The sequence below is a fragment of the Rhipicephalus microplus genome, chromosome 1 (assembly GCF_043290135.1).
Source record: "Rhipicephalus microplus isolate Deutch F79 chromosome 1, USDA_Rmic, whole genome shotgun sequence".
In the NCBI taxonomy this organism is placed as follows: domain Eukaryota; kingdom Metazoa; phylum Arthropoda; class Arachnida; order Ixodida; family Ixodidae; genus Rhipicephalus; species Rhipicephalus microplus.
In genome coordinates, this window is record NC_134700.1 from 15709269 (window position 1) to 15733043 (window position 23775).

General features: G+C 43.8%; 1 protein-coding gene across 4 annotated transcripts in view; it reads left to right on the forward strand.

Moving 5' to 3' along the window:
* The window catches only part of LOC119178056 (uncharacterized), a 697593-nt gene extending 674222 nt beyond the window's left edge, over positions 1–23371 (forward strand). For all 4 annotated transcript variants that reach the window (XM_075887501.1, XM_075887516.1, XM_075887508.1 and 1 more), the window contains 2 exons: positions 9457–9628; positions 19778–23371. In XM_075887501.1, coding sequence (XP_075743616.1) covers positions 9457–9628; positions 19778–19929 — 324 coding nt within the window. In that variant the 3' untranslated portion in view covers positions 19930–23371. The remainder of the gene's footprint in view (positions 1–9456; positions 9629–19777) is intronic.
* Positions 23372–23775: the final 404 nt, after the last annotated feature.

Below are 23775 nucleotides of genomic sequence, written 5' to 3' on the forward strand. Positions count from 1 at the left end.
GGCCACAAAAGACAATAAATACGCGCACATTTGTTGCGTGGTAGAACAGGATAATTACTAGGCATCAAGAAAAACACCAAAAAAATAAAATTTTTTTCTTGTCAGCGCGATAAAGGGCATGCTAATACACTTGTCACCCAACCTCTCTATCTCCCCGGATTCTATGGTTTCATGTGTAAGCTGATTTTCGGTTCTTGCCGAAATTCCGCATTTGTCAAACAGAGCAAAACAACCACACTTTCTACAGTGCACTGCTAAGAAACTGCCTGCCACGTTTATAACATTGTAATTAAAATTATATAAATTAAAATTATATAAATTAAAATTATAAATTAAACTGGCATGCATAGAGCATTTCCCTTATTAAGTGATCGCACCGCCTTAAAGCGCGTACGCACCGAAGACTTAGGATTTTTCAACCGATCAAGTGAAAACTTCTCCCATTTTCATGTTATACATAGTGAGATAAGCAGCAAGCAAGCCAGAACTGTATCCCCCTTTGTAGTAGCCAGATGTCTCACAGAAACTCTTGGAGCCGGGTACAAAGTTACCAAAATGGCCAGCGGAGACCTCCTCCTTGAAGTTCGAGAAAAAGAACAGTTTGAAAAGCTACAGAATTTTTCGACTTTTGGTGACACTCCCATCACTCTAACGCCACACAGATCTATGACCACAACCCGTGGAGTAGTATCTGATGCTGATTTGCTCGGCTTGACTGAAGAGGAACTTCTGGAGGGGTAGAAGAGTCAGAATGTGACCAATGTACAAAGGATCATCATTAGAAGAGACAACAAGGTAACCCCAACAAAACACCTAATACTCACGTTCGCTTCCAGTAATCTGCCAGAAAGTATTCAAACAGGGTACGTTAAGACGTCGATAAGACCATACATACCTAACCCACGTCGTTGTTTTAAATGCCAGAAGTATGGACACGGCTCACAAAGCTGTTGTGGTCACCAAACTTGTGCACAATGTGGAGTGTCAGGCCACAATTCTGACAATTGCGAAGAACCATCACACTGTGTGAACTGTGGCGGAAATCATGCCGCTTACTCACGGTCTTGCTCATTTTGGAAAAAAGAAAAAGAAATCATCACATTGAAAATTAAAGAAAATATCACATTCAAGGAAGCAAGACGAAGAGTGTCGCCATTTTATGGCGCTACATATGCTGATGCGGCGCGTCGGGGGGGCAACGCCGCACCAGCCCTCGCCACTCCTTCGGCCAGCGCAGAGCGAGCCGTCGGCTGTGGCGCCTGCCCCCAAGGCGACAGTAGTTCAGTCTACTCCGCCTCCTAGCGAATTGAGGCCGGAGACTCCAGGGTCCTCTGGTCTCAAGGCCTCCCCTCACCAGGCCAGGCCTAAAATCCGAACCACCAGCTCACATGTGCGGGCACCCAGTGCCTCTGAGGACACAACGACACAATGGACACAACGGTACCCTTGGTACCAAAACTGCGGCGCGGCTCCTTGGAGCGCGTCAAGAAAAATAAAAAACCAATAACGGGGCCGGACGACCGTCCTGCCACCTGAATTAACAAGCTAACTCCAACACAAGATACTCTTTGTACACACAGCAGCATCTCTCTTGTTTAAATATGCAGACAGAAATATTACAGTGGAACATCCGAGGCCTTCTTCGAAACCTCGATGACTTACAAGAACTCCTTCATGAACATAGTCCAAGAGTGCTGTGTGTACAAGAGACACACTTAAAACGAACAAACAGAAACTTTTTACGTAACTACGTAATCTTCCGAAAGGATAGAGATGATGCCATGCCACCATCCGGTGGCGTAGCGGTTATAGTTAGTCAAGGCATAGCATGCACACAATTACCTCTTAAAACGTCCCTCGAGGCTGTGGCTGTCCGAGCAGTTATTCTGAACAAACTTGTCACTGTCTGCTCTTTGTACATACCTTCGCACCACCGTCTTGAAAAACTTCAATTCCAGTCTTTAATAGACGAACTACCTGAACCTTATTTGGTCCTTGGGGACCTGTACGCACATAATGGTCTGTGGGGTGACTTTCGCTGTGATGCACGAGGTCGTCTCATTGAACAATTCCTCATTTCATCAGGTGCTTGTCTGTTGAATAGGAAAAAGGCAACATACTATAACTTTGCCAACAAAACTTACTCTTCCGTAGACCTCAGTATCGCATCTCCTTCACTTGTACCATTACTTCAGTGGAAAGTTATAAATAATCCATATGGAAGTGACCATTCTCCTTTAGTTTTGAGTACACCAATAACATATGAATGTCCGCCACATGTTCCCAAATGGCTGGTAAACAAAGCCGACTGGGAACAATTTCAAAAGATTACACACTTAAGTTGGACCGGCATGTGCGGATTAGGTATAGATGAGGCTGTGCAGTACTTCACGGCTTTTCTTACTGACGCAGCAGCCAAGTGCATTCCACAAACATCTGGACTGCCCGGCAAACGACACGTTCCGTGGTGGAACACTGAATGTCAGAATGCGCGAAAGGAACAGAACAGGGCATGGAGGTTGCTGCGCAACTCGCCGACAGTGGAAAACCTTGAGAGCTTTAAGAAAATAAAATCTCGAGGCAGGAGAACGCGTCGGCAGGCCAGAAGAGAAAGCTGGCACAAGTTTTTATCAGGGATAAATTCATATACACAAGAGGCTAAAGTCTGGGACATGGATCGTAGGGTAGCAGGAAGACAAGTACACTCACTCCCACTCGTAAACACACACGGTGACAGCCTGGAAGATCAGGCGAACTTCCTCGGTGCACACTACGTGCAAGTGTCTTGCTCGTCACACTATACTGAAGTTTTCCAAAGATATAAAGCAAGGATAGAAAAGCAGAAACTAGAATATAAGTGCACAAAGCACGAGGCATACAACCAATCTTTCAACTTAGCTGTGCTACAAACATCACTAAACTCTTGCAGTAGTTCTGCCCCAGGCTTTGACCGTGTCACGTATGAAATGTTGAAAAACCTGCCGCCTAAAACGCGAAAAACTTTACTCTCTCTATACAATGCTATCTGGCTTTCTGGCACCATCCCTGCATTCTGAAAAGAGGCTATTGTTATCCCTATTTTGAAACAGGGCAAGGACCCTTCCTCAGTTTCAAGTTATAGGCCCATTGCACTAACCAGCTGCCTTTGTAAACTTTTTGAAAAAATGATATACTGCCGACTTTTACATTTCCTTGAAACACACAATCTGCTTGACCAGTTCCAGTGTGGGTTTCGAGAGGGTAGATCCACCACCGACCATCTGGTGCGTATCGAGGCACAGATCCGAGGCGCTTTTGTCCACAAACAATACTTCCTCTCAGTGTTTCTCGATATCGAGAAGGCTTACGACACAACATGGCGTTTTGGAATTCTAAGAGACCTGTCCCACCTTGGTGTGCGCAGAAGAATATTTCATATAATCGAAAGTTACCTGTCAAACCGGACATTCCGTGTCCGTGTAAGCAGTGTTCTCTCCCAAACATTTGTCCAGGAAACGGGAGTACCGCAAGGTGGTGTACTTAGTTGTACACTTTTTATTATTAAAATGAATTCCTTGCACCTGTCCATCACCCGCAACATGTTCTATTCCACATATGTCGATGATGTGCAGCTTGGCTTTAAGTCATGCAACCTAGCAATGTGTGAGCGGCAGGTTCAGTTAGGTTTAAACAAGCTCTCCAAGTGGGCAGAGGAAAACGGATTCCGGCTGAACCCAGAAAAAAGCACGTGTGTCTTGTTCTCCCGAAAGAGAGGCGTGCACTCAGAATCTGACATTCAACTGAACGGTCAACGTCTGTCTGTCAATGCGGAGCATAAATTCTTAGGCTTAATTTTGGACAACAAGTTGACATTCGTACCACACATCAAGTATTTAAAAACAAAATGTTTAAAAGCAATGAGTGTTATAAAAGTGTTGTCACGTACTACGTGGGGTAGTGACAGGCAATGCCTCATGAACCTGTATAGAAGCCTCATTCGCACCCGCTTAGATTATGGGGCCGTTGTTTATCAGTCTGCGACTCAAAGTGCTTTGAAGATGCTGGACCCCGTGCACCATTTGGGCATCCCCCTTTCTACGGGTGCTTTTCGCACCAGCCCCGTAGAAAGCCTTTATGTTGAGTCAAATGAGTGGTCGCTTCATCTGCAGAGAACTTATGTGTCCTTTGTTTATTTCCTTAAGGTGAAAGCAGATAAGAAGCACCCCTCATACTTTACTATTAATGATTTGTTGAGCTCATTTCTGTTTCAAAACAGGCCTTCGATGAGGCAGCCCTTCTCAGTTCGCCTGAAAAGTCTAGCTGAGGAAACTGGAGTCTCACTTGAACACAGTTTAATGGCTCCTGTAGCATATCCGCCACCGTGGCAATGGCAGACTATAGACTGCGATGTGTCCTTTCTAGAAGTTACAAAACATGCGCCTATTGCCCATATCCGAACATACTTCCTGGAACTTCAACACAAGTACACACGTCCTGAGTTCTTTACAGATGCCTCCAAGTCCAACTGCTCTGTGTCCTATGCTGCTGTGGGCCCATCCTTTTCGGATGCTGGCCCTCTACATCCAGGCACAAGTATCTTCACAGCGGAAGCTTACGCAATACTTGTGGCAGCTAAACACATCAAACAATTACAAATACAAAAAGCAGCAATTTATACAGACTCCCTCAGTGTGGTAACGGTTCTGCACAGTCTTAAAAAACAAAAAAACCTGGTCCTTGTCTCAGTTTACTCCATTTTGTGCACACTCTACACACTCAAACAACATGTTATAGTGTGCTGGGTGCCAGGGCACCGTGAGATCCAAGGCAACGTGAGGGCGGATCAGCTCGCTGCATCCGTCCACAAAAGCACTGCCCCTACGGCCATATTAATCCCGGCCCTTGATCTTAAGCCGTCTCTCAAACGAAACCTCAGGGACTACTGGCAGAGCAAGTGGGATACACACACACAAAACAAACTACACATTAATAAGCCACACCTTGGTCATTGGCTGCCAGTATCAAAATCGCGTCATACAGAGGTAATACTAACGAGACTCAGGATAGGACACACATACACGACACACACATATCTTTTGTCCGGTGGCAATCTACCATTGTGTGACAGATGTGGTGAAGCATTAACAGTCCTTCACATGTTAATTCAGTGCAAACACTTAGAAACTCTAAGAAAACAGCATTTTCCATTACCCTACCGACAACATATACCTTTACACCCTGCAATGTTCGTTGGTAGGGAACCGCTTTTTAGTTATGAATCATTGTTAGCGTTTTTAAAAGAAATTCATTACTTTCATATCATATACCCGGGCATTCCGTAGCACGACCTCTCAAGAGAGGTTTTCGCTGCGGTGGCTACACAACAAAGCACTTGCCTCACGGCCCTTGGACGCAAGGGTTTGAACGAGTGAGGCACTTGTGCTAATGCCATACATGTCCACCATCGTTTTTATTATCACCAACTTTTGTCATCCATTCGCACCACACACACCTTTCACGGCATGGTCATGATTTTATTACTTGTATGTTTTTACCCGCCTTACCGCGAGGAATTTTATGGCTCTTATACAGCCGCTAATCACAATCATTGTCCACATTCTTTGTCCCATGAACTGGCGCTCTTTGGCCATCAAATGGCCCTTGCGCCAAAAAAACACCATATATCATCATCATCATCATCAAGCTGACTGGGACCTCGCTCTACCACACGTGACATTTGCATACAGTTCTTCATGCCTTGACACGGCTGGTTACTCCCCATTTTTCCTGTTGCTCGGCTGCGAACCCACATTGCCCCTCGATACAATCATTCCGTTGCCAGCAGCTCCATCCTCAGAATATGCTCTGGATGCCATTAGCCGGACTGCCCACACACGCGAAGCCACCCGTGCTCATTTTTTGACCTCCCAAAAAAAACCAACGGCGTCAGTATGATCAATGACACCACGATGGGCACTTTTCGCCCGGTTTGTTGGCTCTGCTGTGGTCTCCAATTAGGCACATTGGCCTGTGTGACAAACTGCTCTCTCGGTACACGGGGCTATACAAAGTGCATTGTGCGGTGACTCCCGTCACTTATGAAATCACTCCTGCTGCTTCGTAGTCTTCATCCACCTCTCAAGCCAGCAACATCGTACACGTCACACGCCTGAAGCAGTACCACTCGCCCAATGATATTGACGTCTAGATGCGCCGTTGCCGACGGGGGTTCTGCTACATGTAGGCTGCCTCAATAGATATTGTCAATGCGCGTGTGCGCTCGGCAGAGATGATGAAGGCCGCTTGCTGCTCAAGCTCGGAGCCAGACTGGCCAGCGCTGCCACCGCTCTTGCAAATATATCTTGTAAATATATTTGCAATATATTGACTCATTACTCACATAACAATATGACAACATGAGCTGTATTTATCATATACATTCCTGGAAAAGTTGGCGGGGGGGGGGGGGAGGTCAAGGCACTCTTCACGCCTCTGATCAATAAATATTGAAATGGTGTATGGAGGATACTAATTTGCTATACAGTTAAACCTGCTTACAACGAACCTGCATCTTACGAATTCTTCGATGCAACGAAGTTTTTCTATTCCCCGCCGTTGCTCCATAGAAGCACATGTATTTGCGACCTTTATGTAACACGGTAACAGCGGGAGACAACCTTGATTAAATGAATTTTCCCCCACGGACAATCTAGAAATTTTGCTCCGAATATCGGCATTTTGGTGCAAGCATGCATCTTCCGCGACTGCGCCACCTGCCGTCGACGAAGCGCGAAGCGGCAGCGGCGGCGCATACGGCACATCAGGCTAGAGCGAGCGCTTGTTATTGCGCGCAGGTGAGCGCGAGGTGGGCAGGCGGGCCTTCACTCCACGAGCCGGCGTTGCCACCATTCTCGCTGTTGGTGGCGCATGCGCGGTGTGCCCCCTCCCCTCACTCCAAACAAACAAAACAAAAAAACTTTTGTGCGTTGGCAGTGCCACGCTTTTAGTAGTTAGCGTCACATACGTGGGCCGTGCTGCATATGGAGTGCGCTTTACCAAGTAGTTTTCTGCGGTATCTGCGTCGTTCGCTTTTCGTTTTCGACGCCGCGCACACATGCATTGTGTGGCCCCTGACAACGTTCAGCTTTACTTTTTTTTTTGTATTATGATATCAATTATATGAACAGTCTCGGCTGTTTTTTTGCTGTCGCCGCCTCCATGCACCGCATATGTATACTTATCTGTATATATGAAAGCTCAAGAAAGAAAAAAAAAGGCCACCCACGCTCGGCGCCCAACTCGTCACGAGGCGCCTATGTGCGCTTATCTCCCTCGCATACTTTGCCGCATGAATGGGAGGTGGTAGGGAGGGGAGGTACATGCTTGTGTGCGCGCTTATCCTCCGGGGGAGAGCATCACGCACAAAGATCACTTTGCTCGCAGGACAGGCGCCGTTTGTGAAAACAGTGCACTTTTCAATCTCAGCGAAGTAAACAAATGGGGCACTTGCTAGTTCACACTCATATCTGTACCTGTGATTACGTTCCGTGCCTCGTTCTTGTTTAAACAGCGTGTCAACTGTCGAGCGGTGAACATTGTTAGTTCGCTTTTGTCCTGTGTATGTTGTTTTCGTGCGTCATTTGTGCGTGAGAAGTGTGCTGCACGTTTCGATCTGCTTGCCGTTCTCAGCGTTACATTCCAAGTTGTTGCTATCGCATTCATTGCTTCGCCCTTGCGGCGAAACTGTGCCTTTTCTTGATTTCGGGCAAGAGTACCATCACCACTGAGGTGATGTTTGATTAGGCGCTGATGGAAACTCGCAGACCGTGGGGACGACGAATCTTCGGAGCTCAACACGTCACGCGCTCCCATCCTGCGTCGCGAGTTCGCAGGCTGGTAGCTTTTGCGATTACACGATTATTTCCGGCGACACAACGGCACATTGAATGCAATGCATTGAACAATATAGAAAAAATTGTAATGATATAAGAGGAAAGGATGGCAGCCAGCTCTTTTGGATCCGATATCGCGGAAATCCTGCAAAACACTGGTGTAAGCAAATATTGCCGCTTCACGGAGAAATGCTCTTCTCCCACAGTCCCTTCACATTGAAACCGCACTGATACTCGCCGAGATAGCAAGCGCGCCAGCGATCGCGACCACTCCTAAAATCCTAGTTCATTATTGCTACTCGAGCGATTTCTCCCCCCCCTCCCCTCGTTTCAAAACGGGTGGTTCATTTTCTGCTTGAGCATTCAACAGCAGTTCTAACACTCAGGAGATGTTATCTTATGCACTTTCCAGCAATAGGGATGTGCTGACTCATTCGCTCTCTGCTACAGCAACGCTCGCGCGCTTTAACCTACTCGTGAAAGTTACGATGCTCAGCGGCATGTCATCAATTCGGATTTGTTACGGAATATGGCAGCGACGACATAAGCCTGCCAAGGGTGTCCATATAATTGCTATCACAATAATAACGCAAGTTTTTACTGTAAAAGAAGTGCTTTGGGTTAGCTCTACCTTCAGTCACCCGTTTGTTTAATTTACACATTTATTTTCTTAATTTTTGTTCCGTACCGAATGAAATCCTCTTTATAACGAATTTTTCTGGGAATTTATCAATTTCATTATATCCAGGTTTAACGGTACATGTGAGTAGACGTTAGTATCAACCAGAATCCGGGTAAGTCATGCTTGAGATGATTAGATAGCAACTAAAAATAGAATGCACTCTAGAAATACATTTTTTACTTTGGACTAGCAGGTCGATCTGAGTGAGCTTGCTGACCTATGTTACGTGCACTGCACAGGGTTAAGCTTTTTAAGCCATTAGTGGGACAGCAGTTTTCTTTGCGGATGGGGTGAGTCACGCATAAACTTGCCAACATATGCGATCATATTCCAAAAGCATATCATCGAGAATATCATTGCAGCTCTTCGGCAAACCTAAACCCATATTTCGAAGCACCAATGCAGAAAGAACCGATCCTCACGCCACACAAAATGCCGTTATTTTACATTAATGGGGGTTTTCCCATTATTTGGTAGCCCGGTCGTCTTGGGATTTCAATCCACGCAAACACGATTTATTTTCTGTCAGAACCGGAACTAGCTGGCTGACCTCTGGTTGCCAGCAAGATGCCAGAATTTCGAAAATTGATAAGTCTGTCCGTCCTCCCTCCTTTTTTCTTTCTCTGTCGCGGCAGTTGCTCTGATAACGATTTTTTGCATTTGGTCTATAAGAAACCAAACATTTTCTTCTATTCTGGCGCATGCAAAAATTCGTCTTAACTGAGATCATACGAGAATTCACTCTGCTTAAAGTTTCATTTTACCGAAGTTTGCTCCACTGAGGTTTGACTATGTGTCTGGGTTCATTCCAATGTAAGAAAATTCTGAATCCCAAATGGGATAATACTAGTTATTCTCTCGGCAGAGTATTGAAAATCTTGCTCTGTGTGTATTATCTTTCAGGAAGACAATCCAGCAGCCACAATTGATGGTGAAACTGAGATTATTTGTTCCTTGTCATCTGAGCCAAAAGAATTGGCAGTTCCCATGAGTTTGCAAGATGCCACAACACAGACTGACGAGGATGCACAGACCACTGCCAGCAGAGAAGTGCAATGTTGCCCACTGGTAACAGGTGAATATATTTCATGACATTCTCTCAGAAGACCAAAGAAGAGCTGGAAAAGTCAGTATGTGCCAGAAGCGCCCCACTTGTATACTATGAGCACTCTCTCAGTGTGCCGTTAGCATAGTGCTCACATGCTTTCACTATGAATCGGAATACCTTTAATGTATGCACTTTTACTAGCTCATTGAACGCACAACTAGTGCCGGGATAATATCAATTTCGACATTATACGGAACTTGATTGCCATTAAGATGGGATGAGAGCACTTCACTGACAAGAGTGGAAGCTTGGGCTAGTTGGTGCGTAGTCATATTTGCAAGGTGTTTCAGCGCACGAACAAAGGAAAAAAGGACAGGGTAGACAGAAAGAGCGCTCTTTCTGTCTACCCTGTCCTTTTTTCCTTTGTTCGTGCGCTGAAACAGCTTGCAACAGCACTCTTTCTGTCTACTCTGTCCTTTTTTCCTTTGTTCGTGCGCTGAAACACCTTGCAAATATGAGCACTTCACTGATTTTATTAAGTTGGCGGGTTTGTAATATTGAGGAAGGAATTTCCTGGTCCTTAGAAATCTACAATTGTAATGTAGCACTGCCTAAAAGCTACCACGCCAATTTATTTGCCACTAATACACGCCTCCATGTCTGAAAGGCCTGCGAGGGCAGCCCTAGCATGAATCTATCCTATGTATGAGCGATTTAGGCGAGGTGGGTAGCCACGTGAAGCTACGACAAGCTGCGTATATTGAAGGACGCAGAATCAGTGCAGTCAATTTGCGAGAGCAGGCAGATGAAAAAAATTTCAATCTCTTTGCCATCTGTGACAAAAGCCATTTAATAGCCAGAACAAGTGCACTGTTTCTGAGGAGTTATTTCAGGGATAACAAATCGCTGTAGCATAATAAGTGAAAGCGCTACCGACTGTGGTGAGCAGCTTCGTCGAAATAAAGCTAGTGCCGTGACTAGGTTGGCAAGTTGCTTTAATGCGATAACGTCACCGTCCCCCCAAAAAAAAAAAAAACCATCTGTGGGAAAATTAGAATGCAAACCCTGCACCCGCAGTTATGAAAAGACTTCATTAAATCGAGCTTTATTGAAGCCACAAAAACGTCATTATTTCAAGTTGAAGACGACACCGTACCCAAAGGGTACCTGCCAGGAAATGGAAATTTCTTCATTAGATTGGGAAATTTATAAAATTGTGTTTTCTTCGGTCAAGTTGTTGCTCCAAAGTTTGCACTTTCACATGGAAGGGGAAGCATTGACCTAGACAACAAACAAGTTTGGTATTGTGCAATGTTTTTGTTGTTTCATGAGTAATGGCAACTGTAGGAAATATATGGTTACTAAGGCATGGCGTAATGTGTCCTAAGTTTACTCTATGACAAGGAGCACTAGTCATCACGGGGGTGTTGGTTAAAGAGCCACTCACCGGGCCCCATACCAAATTTTAGTTTGACATTGGAAGTTGTTGTGTGTCCGTTGAGGAGCATTTTGCCACAAAACTTTTTTTAATCGGTTCATTACAAGGTTAGAAAACAGTTTTTTTGAAGGGGCGCGAAACCAGGATAAGAGGAGGCGAGCTCAAAACCCTTGCCGCTCTTCCGCGTTGCCTTCGCAAGCCAAATCTCTTCCCTACCCTCTCCTCCATTCAACCAAGAGGTCACGTGCACACGATGTGCCCGAACAAGCCCAATCCCCGTGCATGCGAGCGGCTTTTTTTTTTTTTTATTAGCAGCGATATTTTATTAGTGATATATTTTTATCAGCGTTGCTCTGAGGTCTACTGCTGTTCTTGCAGGATAGTTATGAGACGCTGGCTTAGGCTTCGTAGAATATATGAACACAATAAGTGCGCAAATGCTCCTACGCGTTCGCGCACTCAACGGGGTCAACACGCTGACCGCGGGGACACGAACGCCTGCAAAACGCCGGCGCATCAGCCCTGCATCTCGTTTCAATTCACTGGGGGAAATGAAAAAAAATAAATAAATAAGAGAGAACGCTGACATTCCCTTATTGCATCTCATTATTTATCTAGATATTTATTATTCTCTTCAAGCAACAAATACAGAAACTACTCATGTCGTGATAAATAATTTTCGCCATGTCATGTGCAATTGTTGGCAACGTCAGAGCATAGTCATATACGTAGAGGACCGTCGTCGCTGCATTGCTGTATACGTAGGACCATTCATATGCGCACGTCATGCCCTCATTCTCTAGGCTTGCGCCTGCGAAAAGAAGGGGGTGCAGCGTTCATCTTGGAATGAAATTTGGCCCTTTTCGCAGCGCATAGTGTTGCAAATTTTGGCATGCGTAATCGTGAATGCCTCATCTACGCATTGCGCTTGTCAGCTTAAAATTGTCAGGCCTGGTTAGTGGCCCTTTAACAGAAAACCATGATGTGTCCTTTGTATATAAACAATTGTTCACCTAAGGACAGATCACAGAACTTTAGGGGCACATCAATGCTGCCCACTTTCTGAGCTTGCTTGGACTACATGCATGCTCTTCCATACAAAGCATGCTCATCATGCTTCTTGGCCTTTGGCATTTAAACCAGAGCCAGTGGATGGAGTGTTTGGTTTAAAAGCGAAGCTCGCCTCCTCAAGCTTGATTTCTTCCAACACGTCAAACAACTAGGCTTGTGTGGATACTCGAGCTTTTTGAATATTCTAATGAATATTGTAGTATTCAAATTCACTCTAACAGGAATTTAAATTATTGGACATTGCAAAGTATTCAAAGTGAACAAATAAACGTACACCCCATTTACTCGCATAATCCTCGCTTTCGCATGTTTTTCGCACCCTCCCAATAGCCCAAGAAAAATACTATATTTTTTTTCACGAATAATTATGGCACCCCCTAAAATTGTAGCAGTAATACAATGGCTAGCATGGGGAGGTGTCAAAAGTGGGTCATGTTTCCCTTGCCCAGAAGCGCCACCTTGCGCGACATCACCACTAAGCCAGAACATAATGTGACAGTCTGAGGCACTGCCAGCTAACATTGGGGAGACAGTAGTGTAAGCCGCTGTGACGGGAGCTTGTTAGCTCCATCGGCGTTTTGCGCGGTTTCACAAGTACTTTGTGTTAGTCTCTATTGAGAGGAATGGCGTCTAGGAAAGAAAACTCATGGAGCGTGTTGCTTGTCAGACACTGCGATTTGTGGTAAGAAACATGCACGACAAAGGTGTCAGTTTTCCATGCACTGGCATGCTGATAGACATGCAGTTTAGAAGCTTACCATCCTCAAGGCTGGCAGAGCTATATATTTTTTGTTTTCGGACCACAAAGAAGAAAAAGGTATATATGGAAGTACCCCAGCTCGTACCCAGTATAACGGGGATCAAGCTATTATGAAAAATTCGACCATTTCAGGAAAAGAAGCATTTTTACTCAAGTTAAGTGCAGTGAACTCGAACAAGTGCTAGAAAAGTTTTTACGCGCATATATGACAAACACCAGCTGCTTAGTCACTAAATGCTTTGCAGAGCTCTTAAAGAACTCTGCATTCATCTGAACGTTCAATTTTCTTTTTCGGTTTTACTTCATTATATCTTCAAGTATATAAATGAGCGCAAAAAAGCTCACAGTGTGTATTGTTTGCACAAATAACAAAAATGAATGCATCGTGCCCATATATAAAGCCTTGCAAAAGAGTTAAATAGTTAGATAACTATAAAAGTTGATATTTAAGGGTTGTTGTATCCACCCAAGTGACTATACAACTTCACACGTAGGTAATGTAAAGCAGGCTGACACATGCTTTCGGCACATTGCACCTGCATTCAAATGATTAATTAATTAATTGATGTGTGGGGTTTAACATTCGAAAATCACCAAATGATTATGAGAGACGCCGTAGTGGAGAGTTCTGTAAATTTTGACCTCCTTGGGTCCTTTAATGTGCACCTAAATCCAAGCACACAGGTCTACAACATTTTTCCCTCCATCTAAAATGCAACCGTCGCAGCCAAGATTCGATCCCGCAACCTGCCGGTCAGTAGTTGAGTACCTTAGCCACTAGACCACCGCGGCGGGGTGCATCTGCATTCAAAAATAGTTGGCTGCTTATTATAGCTCTCTAAGCAATGCGTTGCAGATATTGCCTGCATCAAACACTTCAGCAATTGGCAAAATCTGTGGTCAAGTTTGTTTACATCACGATCGAGTGATCATTTTTAGTTGATGGGAATTTAACTCGGGCATAAGTAAAAAAAAAGCATCCAACAGTGTACTTTATTATAATACCATGCTAATTAAATTTGGTTGAAGCCAGGAAACTGATTGCTATCTCAATTTTCATACGAATTTGTGAACATGCCTTCTGACTCTGTGATGGCACGACCTCAAGCGTAATGCAAGCTCAGCCTTTAATAAATGAAAAGCAAGGAACAAATTAGTCGACTGCAGCCTTCCTGTATAAAGACAATACAACTTATCAAAGGTTATCGAGTGACAATCCTGGAATGCTAGAAAACTTTCAGAATCATATGATGTCCTGCTTGAAGAAGCTTTCTTTTTTATTGTAATTATATGGAAAAATATAAAAATGATGATCATTTTGCCTACACCAAACATGTAAACAATTGCTCATTTGGAACAAGACTTGATTGAAGAATGGTTGCATTATGACCGGTTCAAGCTATGTCTGATTTTTCAGAAATGTAGCGCTAGCATGGGACATAGAAGCGACAAGACCAACAATGTTTTTCCGACTGTTCTGTATGCACTGCCAAGCCCGCATTAATTGACGCTCTATTTATGTCTGGCTGTCTGACTTGTTAACTGCCGAATGGTTAATAATGCCATTAATCATACTTCAGTGCGGCATAAGTAGCTTGTGAATTCATAAACTTGCTTATACCATTGGTAAAACTCTATCAGCGGTAGAGCAATGACCGACACAAGTGCATGAGCTTAGGCAGAAGGGGAGGAGCAGTGTATAAGGGGCACATGCTTGGCCCCGCCCCTTCGCCCTCAGGCCACACACGCCAACAGGGTGTTGCACCAGTGGTTCCACCCTCGCCCAGCCGCGATGCAGCACGGCTTTACCCCCTTTTCCCCCTCCCCAAACACAGAAACATCTTGCCGACACCAATGCGCAAGTGCAGTACCGGCGCACCAAGCAAGCTGGCAGCGCCTCTAATGCTGCAGTATCGCGAAGGGGGGCCAGCTTGGAGTGGCCGGCTTTCACACCTCCCAATTCTAGTCACCTTAGCAGTAATGTTATTTTCTTCCAACCACTGATGATGATAACGCACAACAGCCTAGAGCCATTTCGTAAGCATAATGCATTCTATCAATGCACCGAGCCCCAATCTGATGCAACCCAAGCAAAAGTGGCAATTTTGCGTTGTGCCGTGTTGGTGCTAGTCTATACAGCATACGTTGTTGTATTCACTCGATGGTTACACGATGGGTTAATACTGAAGCTACACAAGTGTTGTCAAGCTGAAAGTGATTGATCGTGCGCAAAACAATGGCAACAAAGTCACCGGGAGGCACTCCAGAGTCGGCGAGTTTTCTACTGGTGGAGGCAGCACAAGCAGCAGAAAGCTACTTACGAAACGTGTTGGTTCTTCCGTGGGCCCAAGACTGGGACATACCCGTAGTTTGAGGTGGCACTTCTTGATTACGTCAAGGGTCTCCATGCGAAGAACCTTGAGACATTGGCTTTAGAGTCTGCGAATAAATCTTGCTTTATTTTGAGCCTGTTGTTTTATTGTTAGGGAGGTCTAAGTGAACTTTTTATACAGTCTTATATGCTCTTAGTTGAAGGGGTCTGCCCTGTGCGCAGCTGGTGCAGAAGAATAGTTACGGTTCCAGCTGCACACAGTCGTATCATGCACAATTGATGTCCCCTTCTCATAACTCGAGTACTCATAGCTACAACGGGTTCAAACGAATAAGGCAACAATCTTAGTTAACAGAACAGCTCTTTATTGCTGCGTAACACGGAAATGTGGCGTAGGGGGACTGTCCGCTCTTACCAATAGCAACCCTAAGCTATAGCATTTTTGGAGTGAAGCCACACTCCAGACCTCTCTTTTTTTTTTTTTGTTCTTTTTAACGATTCCTTCATCACACGTTTTAAAGGGCCACTCACCAGGTTTGACAATTTTGAGCTGACAAGCGCAATGCATAGACAACTGTTCATGATCACGTCTGCCAATATTCGCAACACTACACGCCGCAAAAATGGCTCAAATTTCAAGATGAACGCTGCTCCTCCTCCCTTCTGCCGGCGCGTGCCCAGAGAATGAGGGCATGACGTGCGCGTATGAATGACCCTACGTACACGGCTATGCAGTGACATTGGTCCTCTACGTAGATGACTCTGCTCTGACGTTGCAAACAGTGGCACGTGACATGGCGAAAATTATTTAACACGGCATGCATAGTTTATGTAATTTGTTGCTTGAAGAGAATAATAAAGCTATAGATAAATAATCACATGCAATAAGGGCATGTGGCCATCTTTTTTCTATTTTTCTCCCATGAATTGCAACGAAATGCGGGGCTAATGTGTCGGCGTTTTGCATGCATTCGTGTACCTGCGGTCAGCGAATCGAGCAGACGACCGCCGTGGAACGCTCCTACGCGTACGCACACTCAATGTGCTCATCTATTCTACCGCATCTAATCCAGCGTTTCCAAACCATCCCACAGAAACAGGCATAAGACCACAAAATAACGCTGGTCAACAAAGCAATGCTGCTTACGTGCTCGTGGGTTGGACTTGTTTGGGCACGTCATGCGCACATGACCTCTTCATCAGATGCTTGAGAGGGTGGGGAAGAGATTTTGCTTGCGAATGCTTCGCAGAAGAGCGGCAAGGGTTTCGAGCTCGCCTCCTGTCATCCTCGTTTCGCGCCGCTTCGAAAAACCGGTTTTCTCCGCTCGTGATGAACCGATTCAAAAAAGTTTTGTGGCAAAATGCTCCTCAACGGACACACAACAACTTCCACTGTCTAACTAAAATTTGGTATGGGGCCTGGTGAGTGGCCCTTTAAGTAAATATACGATATTTGCGTTCTAATCGAATTTCATCATTTTGCGCTGACTATCGCACGCAGACTATCATTTCCCAATAGCTAAGACGTCTTTATTCTAGAGCTGGTACCCTTATGGCAAACACCTAAACTTTTCTCTCACATACAATGTCGCTTCTTTGTTCCAATCCAAAGATGCCGACATGGACACCAAAATTTCCGCGAAAGACGCTTTTTATTGCTGTCGTGTCAAAATGTGACCGCTCTCCAGGCCAACGATTGCTGCTGTCGAAGCATTTATATGACAAAAACACGGTTAGCAAAAATATTGCATTACGAACTAGAAAATCAATTTTGTTGCAGCAGAGTCACAGTCAGGACATAGTTTCTGCATTGTGCACAAAGCAGCCTGAGAAGCAGCCTGAGAAATAGTCGGCGAATTTCCATGATGTTGATTTCTTTTGTTAGACCCCCCCCTTTCTCGTCTATTTCGTTAGCGACTTGTTTCTTTTATTCACATAAAAAACAGCGCCAATAACGAATGACAAGAAAAGAAGGAGACAGACAGCGCCACTGACTTACAGCAAGATTTATTTGCTGGAACCGCACAATATATACTTTAGCAGTATCTGACAAAAAAGAGAAAATACAAATAAAAAACAGCATTCACCTAACACCCGTGTAATCATCGTGATAACGCGCCATGAACAAAATGTGTGCCAACCTTCTGAAGAAAATCTAATTCTTTTTGTGATAGAGCAATCGAAGGCCTGCTGACACACGCACTGCCCAGCCTTTCTATTTCTGCAGCCTCATAAATTTCGCGTATCAACTGGTCCCGATGACGCCTAATGACAGTAAAATGCTGAAAGTCGGGGACACAACCGCAGTCTCGGCAATGAATGCCGAGGTGGACTGATACTGTAGAAGAGGCGTTGTGAGCGTGCTCTTTCAGCCGCTCATTTAAGCACCTGCCTGTTTGGCCGATGTACCACTTGCCGAAGGACAGAGGTAGGGTGTGTACCACCCCTTCGATGCATGGAAGGTACTTCTTCCAATGCTTGATTTTGCAGCCTCGCTCTCCCCTGGAACCAGGATTCACGGCCTTGCACAACCTAGCCAGCTTTTCTGGGGCAGAAAAAATCAGGTGTACGTCGCGCCTACTGGCCACTTTTTTGAGGTTGTGGGTGACGCCGTGGATATAAGGAATAACGATAAAGCTTCGTTTCTCCCTTCCCTTATGCTTTGTACGGGTTCGAGCATTAATCTCTGGGCTCATTCTGATTTCTCAAAGTAGACACTCAGCAATGGCGGTCAAAACGTACATCGGGAAACCAGCCCCTGTGAGGCGTTTAGTTTGCTGATTAAATCTGGACCAAATCATGTGAAGGCAGGACCTTCGCAGAGCGTTTGTGTAGCAAGTCTTCGCAATAGCGTGCTTCACCACTTTCGAATGTGCCGAACCAAAAGGGAGGATTGGTGTGTTTGCGCGTGGCTCATGGGCCCAACACACGTGGGAAGGACTTAACGTTAACATCAAATCTAGGAACCTGATGGTTCCTCTGTCCAGAACTTCATGTGTTATAACAAGCGGAGAAAGGCACTTACTGAAAATTTTTAAAATACTAGTCAAGGATGAAACAACCGACGAGGTTCCAGCTTGAAACAACACGAGGAAGTCGCAACAAAGCGGAATATTTTCTTAAAAGTTGTAGATTCCAAGAAATTCTGAATGGCACGATCACGGCTGGCTAAAAAGAAATCACTTAAAATGGGCGCAAGGCATGATCTTATGCACACACCTTGATGTTGCAAGTAAATACGATCATCCCACTCTGCAAATGTCGACCTTAGGTAATACTCTAGCAGTTCTATAAAATCTTCAACAGATATGCCTACTGCATTCTGATAATTCACTACACCAAAACTGTCAATGCACCCACGAATGCAAGCTTGAAGCTCACTGTGGGGCAATGAGTAGTACAAATCTTTAATATCTATTGAGCATGCCTGGTACCCAGAAAATTTATCTTTCAGCACGGAAATCACATCATCGGAACTCTTAGCTAGGAACGGATCGTCTATGCTTAATAACATCAGTTTACCCTGAAGAAATTGTGCCAGCATATTTTGCCACGAGTTAGCTTCTGATGCTATAACACGAAAAGGACAGGTAACTTTGCGCGTTTTCGCATTAAAGAAAATTTCCATGCTAAGGTTTTTCCCACCATCTATCTTTTTTAAAAAGGTATCTGTAAAAAGTTGAATCTGGATGGTTTGGTCATCACAAAAAGAATTAGATTTTCTTCAGAACGTTGGTACACATTTTGTTCATGGCGCGTTATCACGATGATTACTCGGGTGTTAGGGGAATGCTGTTTTCTTTGACTTGTATTTTCCCTTTTTTGTCAGATACTGCTCAAGTACATATTGTGCGGTTCCAGCAAATCTTGTTGTAAGTCAGTGCCGCTGTCTGTCTTCTTCTTTTCTTGTCCCTCGTTATTGGTGTTGTTTTTTATGTGAATCATGTCATACCAACCCGCCCAAGCAACCACGTTAGTTTGTTTCTTTTAGTCGCTTTATTTTTATTTTTACATTCGGAAATTCGAGTGATTGTAAGCACGACGCGTCGTGTGGTTCGATTTTCCGACTTGCGAGGCTGCATCCTCAACACATTTTGCGCAGGTGCAGCCCTTGAAAAACCGTTGCTTTGGTTATAGTGTGGTATTGCTTATAGTGTGGATATTTGAAACTCGCGCGATTTACTATATAAGCCGTCTATACTGTAATATGTGTATATACTATTCGAATAGAATGCGAGATTATTCAGTGAAATCACTATTCGCTCTGAATTCACTTGGAACCTAAAATTTTCTATTGATGCAAGCTTACAAATAGCCAATCACTTTGTACAATTTCTTTTTGCAAAGCACTTTCTGCATAACACCTAAAAACATCACCTATGCACTAAAAAGAAATTTTGATGTGATGGCTGAAGCAGGACTGATAGTCGGGCTAGTTGGTGATACATTATCATCGGCAGTAACAGCGCCCAAACTCACGGGACAAAGAGAAAAAACACAAACAAGCCCTGACTCTCAACTGATTGATGGCTGCCCATTAATGCCTGGCCATTGGCCTTTTTTGTTATTTTTCAGAGGATGCAGTGCAGACAGGTTTGGTGGTGATGTCGAAGGAGGAAATCTGCCAGCTCCTGACCCCCAACTTCTTTGCATCCCTCAAACGAGCCGAGTTGGGCCGGATCCTTGGCATCGTAGCCACAGTTGTAGCACAGGACTCACAGCAGTGAGAGAGGGCTGCAGTCATATGTCAAATACTCATCGTATGCACAGCCTTGTAGCAAACAGTGCTGGCACATGCACTGCCTGGGCAAACTTCCTTCAATTTCCATGGTAGTCTCTTTTAATAATGCACACTGGCGATTGCTAGGTACAAATGTGCTATCTCGGGTGTTTCTGGCATTAGTTGTCTTTCTCACATGTTGCGGACCGAGTCTTTACTTGTCTTTGTGCATTAGCTGCTAATGGCTAATGTGAGAGCAACATATTTTATACCCTCAGCTTTTGTATTATGGGCCCACGGTTTCATACGTAGCAACTGCACAGCTTGCAGCCTACTGTAAAATACCAATTAACTGCCTCCCTCCCCTCTCAGTGTAAGGATAATGCAGGGCTCTTGCTTGACACTCCCCTCAAAAAAAAAAAAATGGAAAAGAAAAAATTCAGTGTGCTTGCACAACTAGAGTAATTTGATCAGCATTTTATAGTATTGGATGTATACCACATGAAGCTATGCCAATAAAGAAAAAAGGTGGGGGAGGGTTCATAGAAACGGGGTCTAGTAGGATACTTCTTTTGGGTGTTTTTTTGTGGAATGCCACTGCAGCCAGCATATACCTCTGAATGGCTGCAAGTTTTAATGTTTCTTGTGTGTGATACATTTAATATTTCTATGAGAGTGAGCCAGAGAGAGGAAGTGGCACAGTGTGACTGGTTGGCTTTCTTCTCGTCATGCTTTGTGTTCTCATACCTACCGCCCACTATAGCAGTTGAATTTTAGATGAGACGATTACAGCAGCAATAGCCAACTTGCAAATTTCACCAAAATATATGTTGTACATACAAGTCCCTTTCTTCAAGATGTAAATTAGACATACACAGAGTTTAGGGTATGCTGCAAAAAAAAAAAATCTGATTATCCATTGAACTCTTAGTGGCTTTTTGGGTGCACAGTGGTTTCTATTGTAGCTCATCACTCACTGTGCACTGTCCCAGTTTTTTGTTTTTGGAAGATGTTATGCTGTGCTCAGCAGAGTGTGATGTTTTGCTGCTACATTAGGCTACCTATTTCAGCATTTGCTGGATGTTTGGTTCTCTAAGTTCTGGTGCCATCGTGCTTTCTCTTGTCACATTTCTGGCAAGAAAGAAGTCATTCAGTTGATCACTCGAGCATCGATAATTTGTCACATAGTGTGCTCGCTCTTCTAAACAGAGGGCTTAGTGCTACCCTGCTTTGCTTCGGTGGGGTCTTCTGATGCGTTCAGTGACGGCTGTTACAAGGTCAGCAGCATAGGTTCAGTTGGCTGGCAATGTTTGAAATGTGCAGCAAGTCCTGTTTTATCATGCACATATTTCTTTCACATTTCTTTTTATTAACTCATTCAGGCTTTCGTTCAGCATTTTGTTTTCTTCCCTAAGAATAAATAAAACTACAAAGAAGTGTGGGTAAATAAGTGTGTTTTCTTTCGGAATACCAGCTATACCACTATAATGTTTTTAATGAAGTCTGTTGTGCAACCTTTGTAACTGTAATTTACAATCTTGAAATATCGTAGTTAAGAAGGTAAGGGTCCTTTTTCATATACGATAGGATTATTTGTTTCACTGCCAATAATGTTTTATTTATGGTATTGTATCATAGTAGCTTGTTTTTCGACCTTTTTCAAATATCATAGCAGACAAAATGTGGTTGAAGCAGCACAAGCACTACACTGGAACTTTGCTTGTGTAATGAAAGCATTTGTTTTTGTGTGTGTGGGTGAGTCTTGTGTCTTCTCAGCACTGCTTCGTCAATATTGTGGCTCACCAATAGGCCATCATTATAGTAGGGTCATTCAATGCCAACTGTCCCAACCAAGGGGCTCGCCAAAAAACTATTTCAATCAAATAATTTCAGAAAATTACACCTATATAGGCATTGGTTCTAAAATATTTTCTCAAGATATTTTGAGAAGCAAAATTTTCTTGCGCCCATGACCACCATTCGAAATTCACGAAACGGTGAAAAACAAGGTTTGAAAAAACATTTTCTGTAAATTGACCGTTTTGCACCTTCTTTCAATACTTGCTTTTTTGCATTTATAGAGCAACATGCTTGTATTATAAAACATTTGCTCACGATAGCTTGAAAATTTTCACACTTTAGAGCGTAGACAAAACTGAGTAAATTGTAGTGTTTTCAAGAATTTCTACAAACTACAACCATCGATACGATCCGTTAATTACTTCTAGCCAACTCTTCATAAAACCTACTATTTACAAATATATTTGTTTTGCTGGTGTGTAGTGTTTAAGCTCTAAAACAAAATCCTGATCTTAGCAAAAACGCCACTTTGGTTTAAGCTGAGATGTCTGTTGCACCCTAAGGTGGTCCAAGAAAAAAAAAAAACAGGAGAAAAGTGCATACGATTGAGAATCATATCATCTTTGTTCACAGAAAGTTCAATCGAAGTGATTTTGTTTTAGTGGAGAAAAACATTTTTGACGTTTAGTACCACCATTGCATTGTTTTGCTATGGGGCCAATATAAGCCAACTGAATTTGCTGCAACAAAAAGAGTGGTAGTGCATTTACAACTCGTGGTTCAAAGTCTACTTGTTAGTACTGTATTTTGTATAATATACATCGAGGTGATAATAAAAAGGTGCAAAAGACCTAACAATGTGAATGAAATATATGCCACTATGCTCCCAATAGTGAACCGCGTTACATTTATTGCATGTGGCACACAGTGCAGGTGGCGGCCAAAGACTAGTACACCATAAAAATCTAATGTGATCTCACAACAGCTGTAAAACAGTGCATGTTACCAGACTGAATGTCTTGCTTTAATCAAAACTTGTTTCTGCAACCACCCAAACAAGCTGTGAAAAACTATCTATGTGAACGTTCCGACATGTTTTTTGACACCAATGGCTTCATATAGCCACATACATATACAAATAGCTTCACAAAATTACACATATGTGTAATTTTGAATTGAAATTGATTTTTGATGAGTGTCATGGTTGGGACAGTTGGCGTGGAATGACCCAGTATATTGTAATCATAGTAGACTACAATCTTGTGCTCGCAAAGGGTACCTTAAACTTTCTTTTTATGTCTGCTTATCTTTAGTGCGGCTTTGATATGCACTATTTAAATGATGTTCATTGAACAAGTTATCGTAACACTTTTAATGGAGTTGGAACTTTTAGATGTTTTGTTAGTAGTCGTAGCATTTATGATGTGAGTGCTCCTCAGTCAAAATTGCTTCCCGATTTTCACTGAGCCAAGCACTCCAACATCACCAATTATAATTGAGTTTCATAATGTGCACATGCGTTTCTTTATCATTTGTGCAACATAATCACTGTACTTAAGTATTCCTTCTTTTTGTGATCAACCTCCACTGTGCATTTTATTTTAGTATTGTACCTGGAACATCGAAATAAATTGTTGTACACCTTTTAATGCAGCTTTTGTATCTGTATACACCAAGTTCACAATGAGGCTGCCATTTTTTCCGCTGCAGCGCCTTCTAACGTCATGTTTCCCCGCCATGTCGGTGTGTGGGGTTGTGCAGCAGTGTATGCAGCTTATGCGCTCCGTTCTCAAGGTATTTCTCTTCACTGTATCATACCTGCCAGCTCTCCCGAATTGTCCGGGATACTGCCTAATTTGGGCCTAATCTCTTGATTGCACGAACGCTATCTCGAATATCCCGAACTGTGGCCTACACGGCAGCATCTCCTGCTGTTTCGGTGCGGCGGAAGAGCACACGGCATTAAACTTCTGTCTCAAGAGTATCGCTAATGGTATTTCAGGCACTGCGCATCTGGGTGAGGGAAAATGTACAACTTCTGCATCTGTCCTGG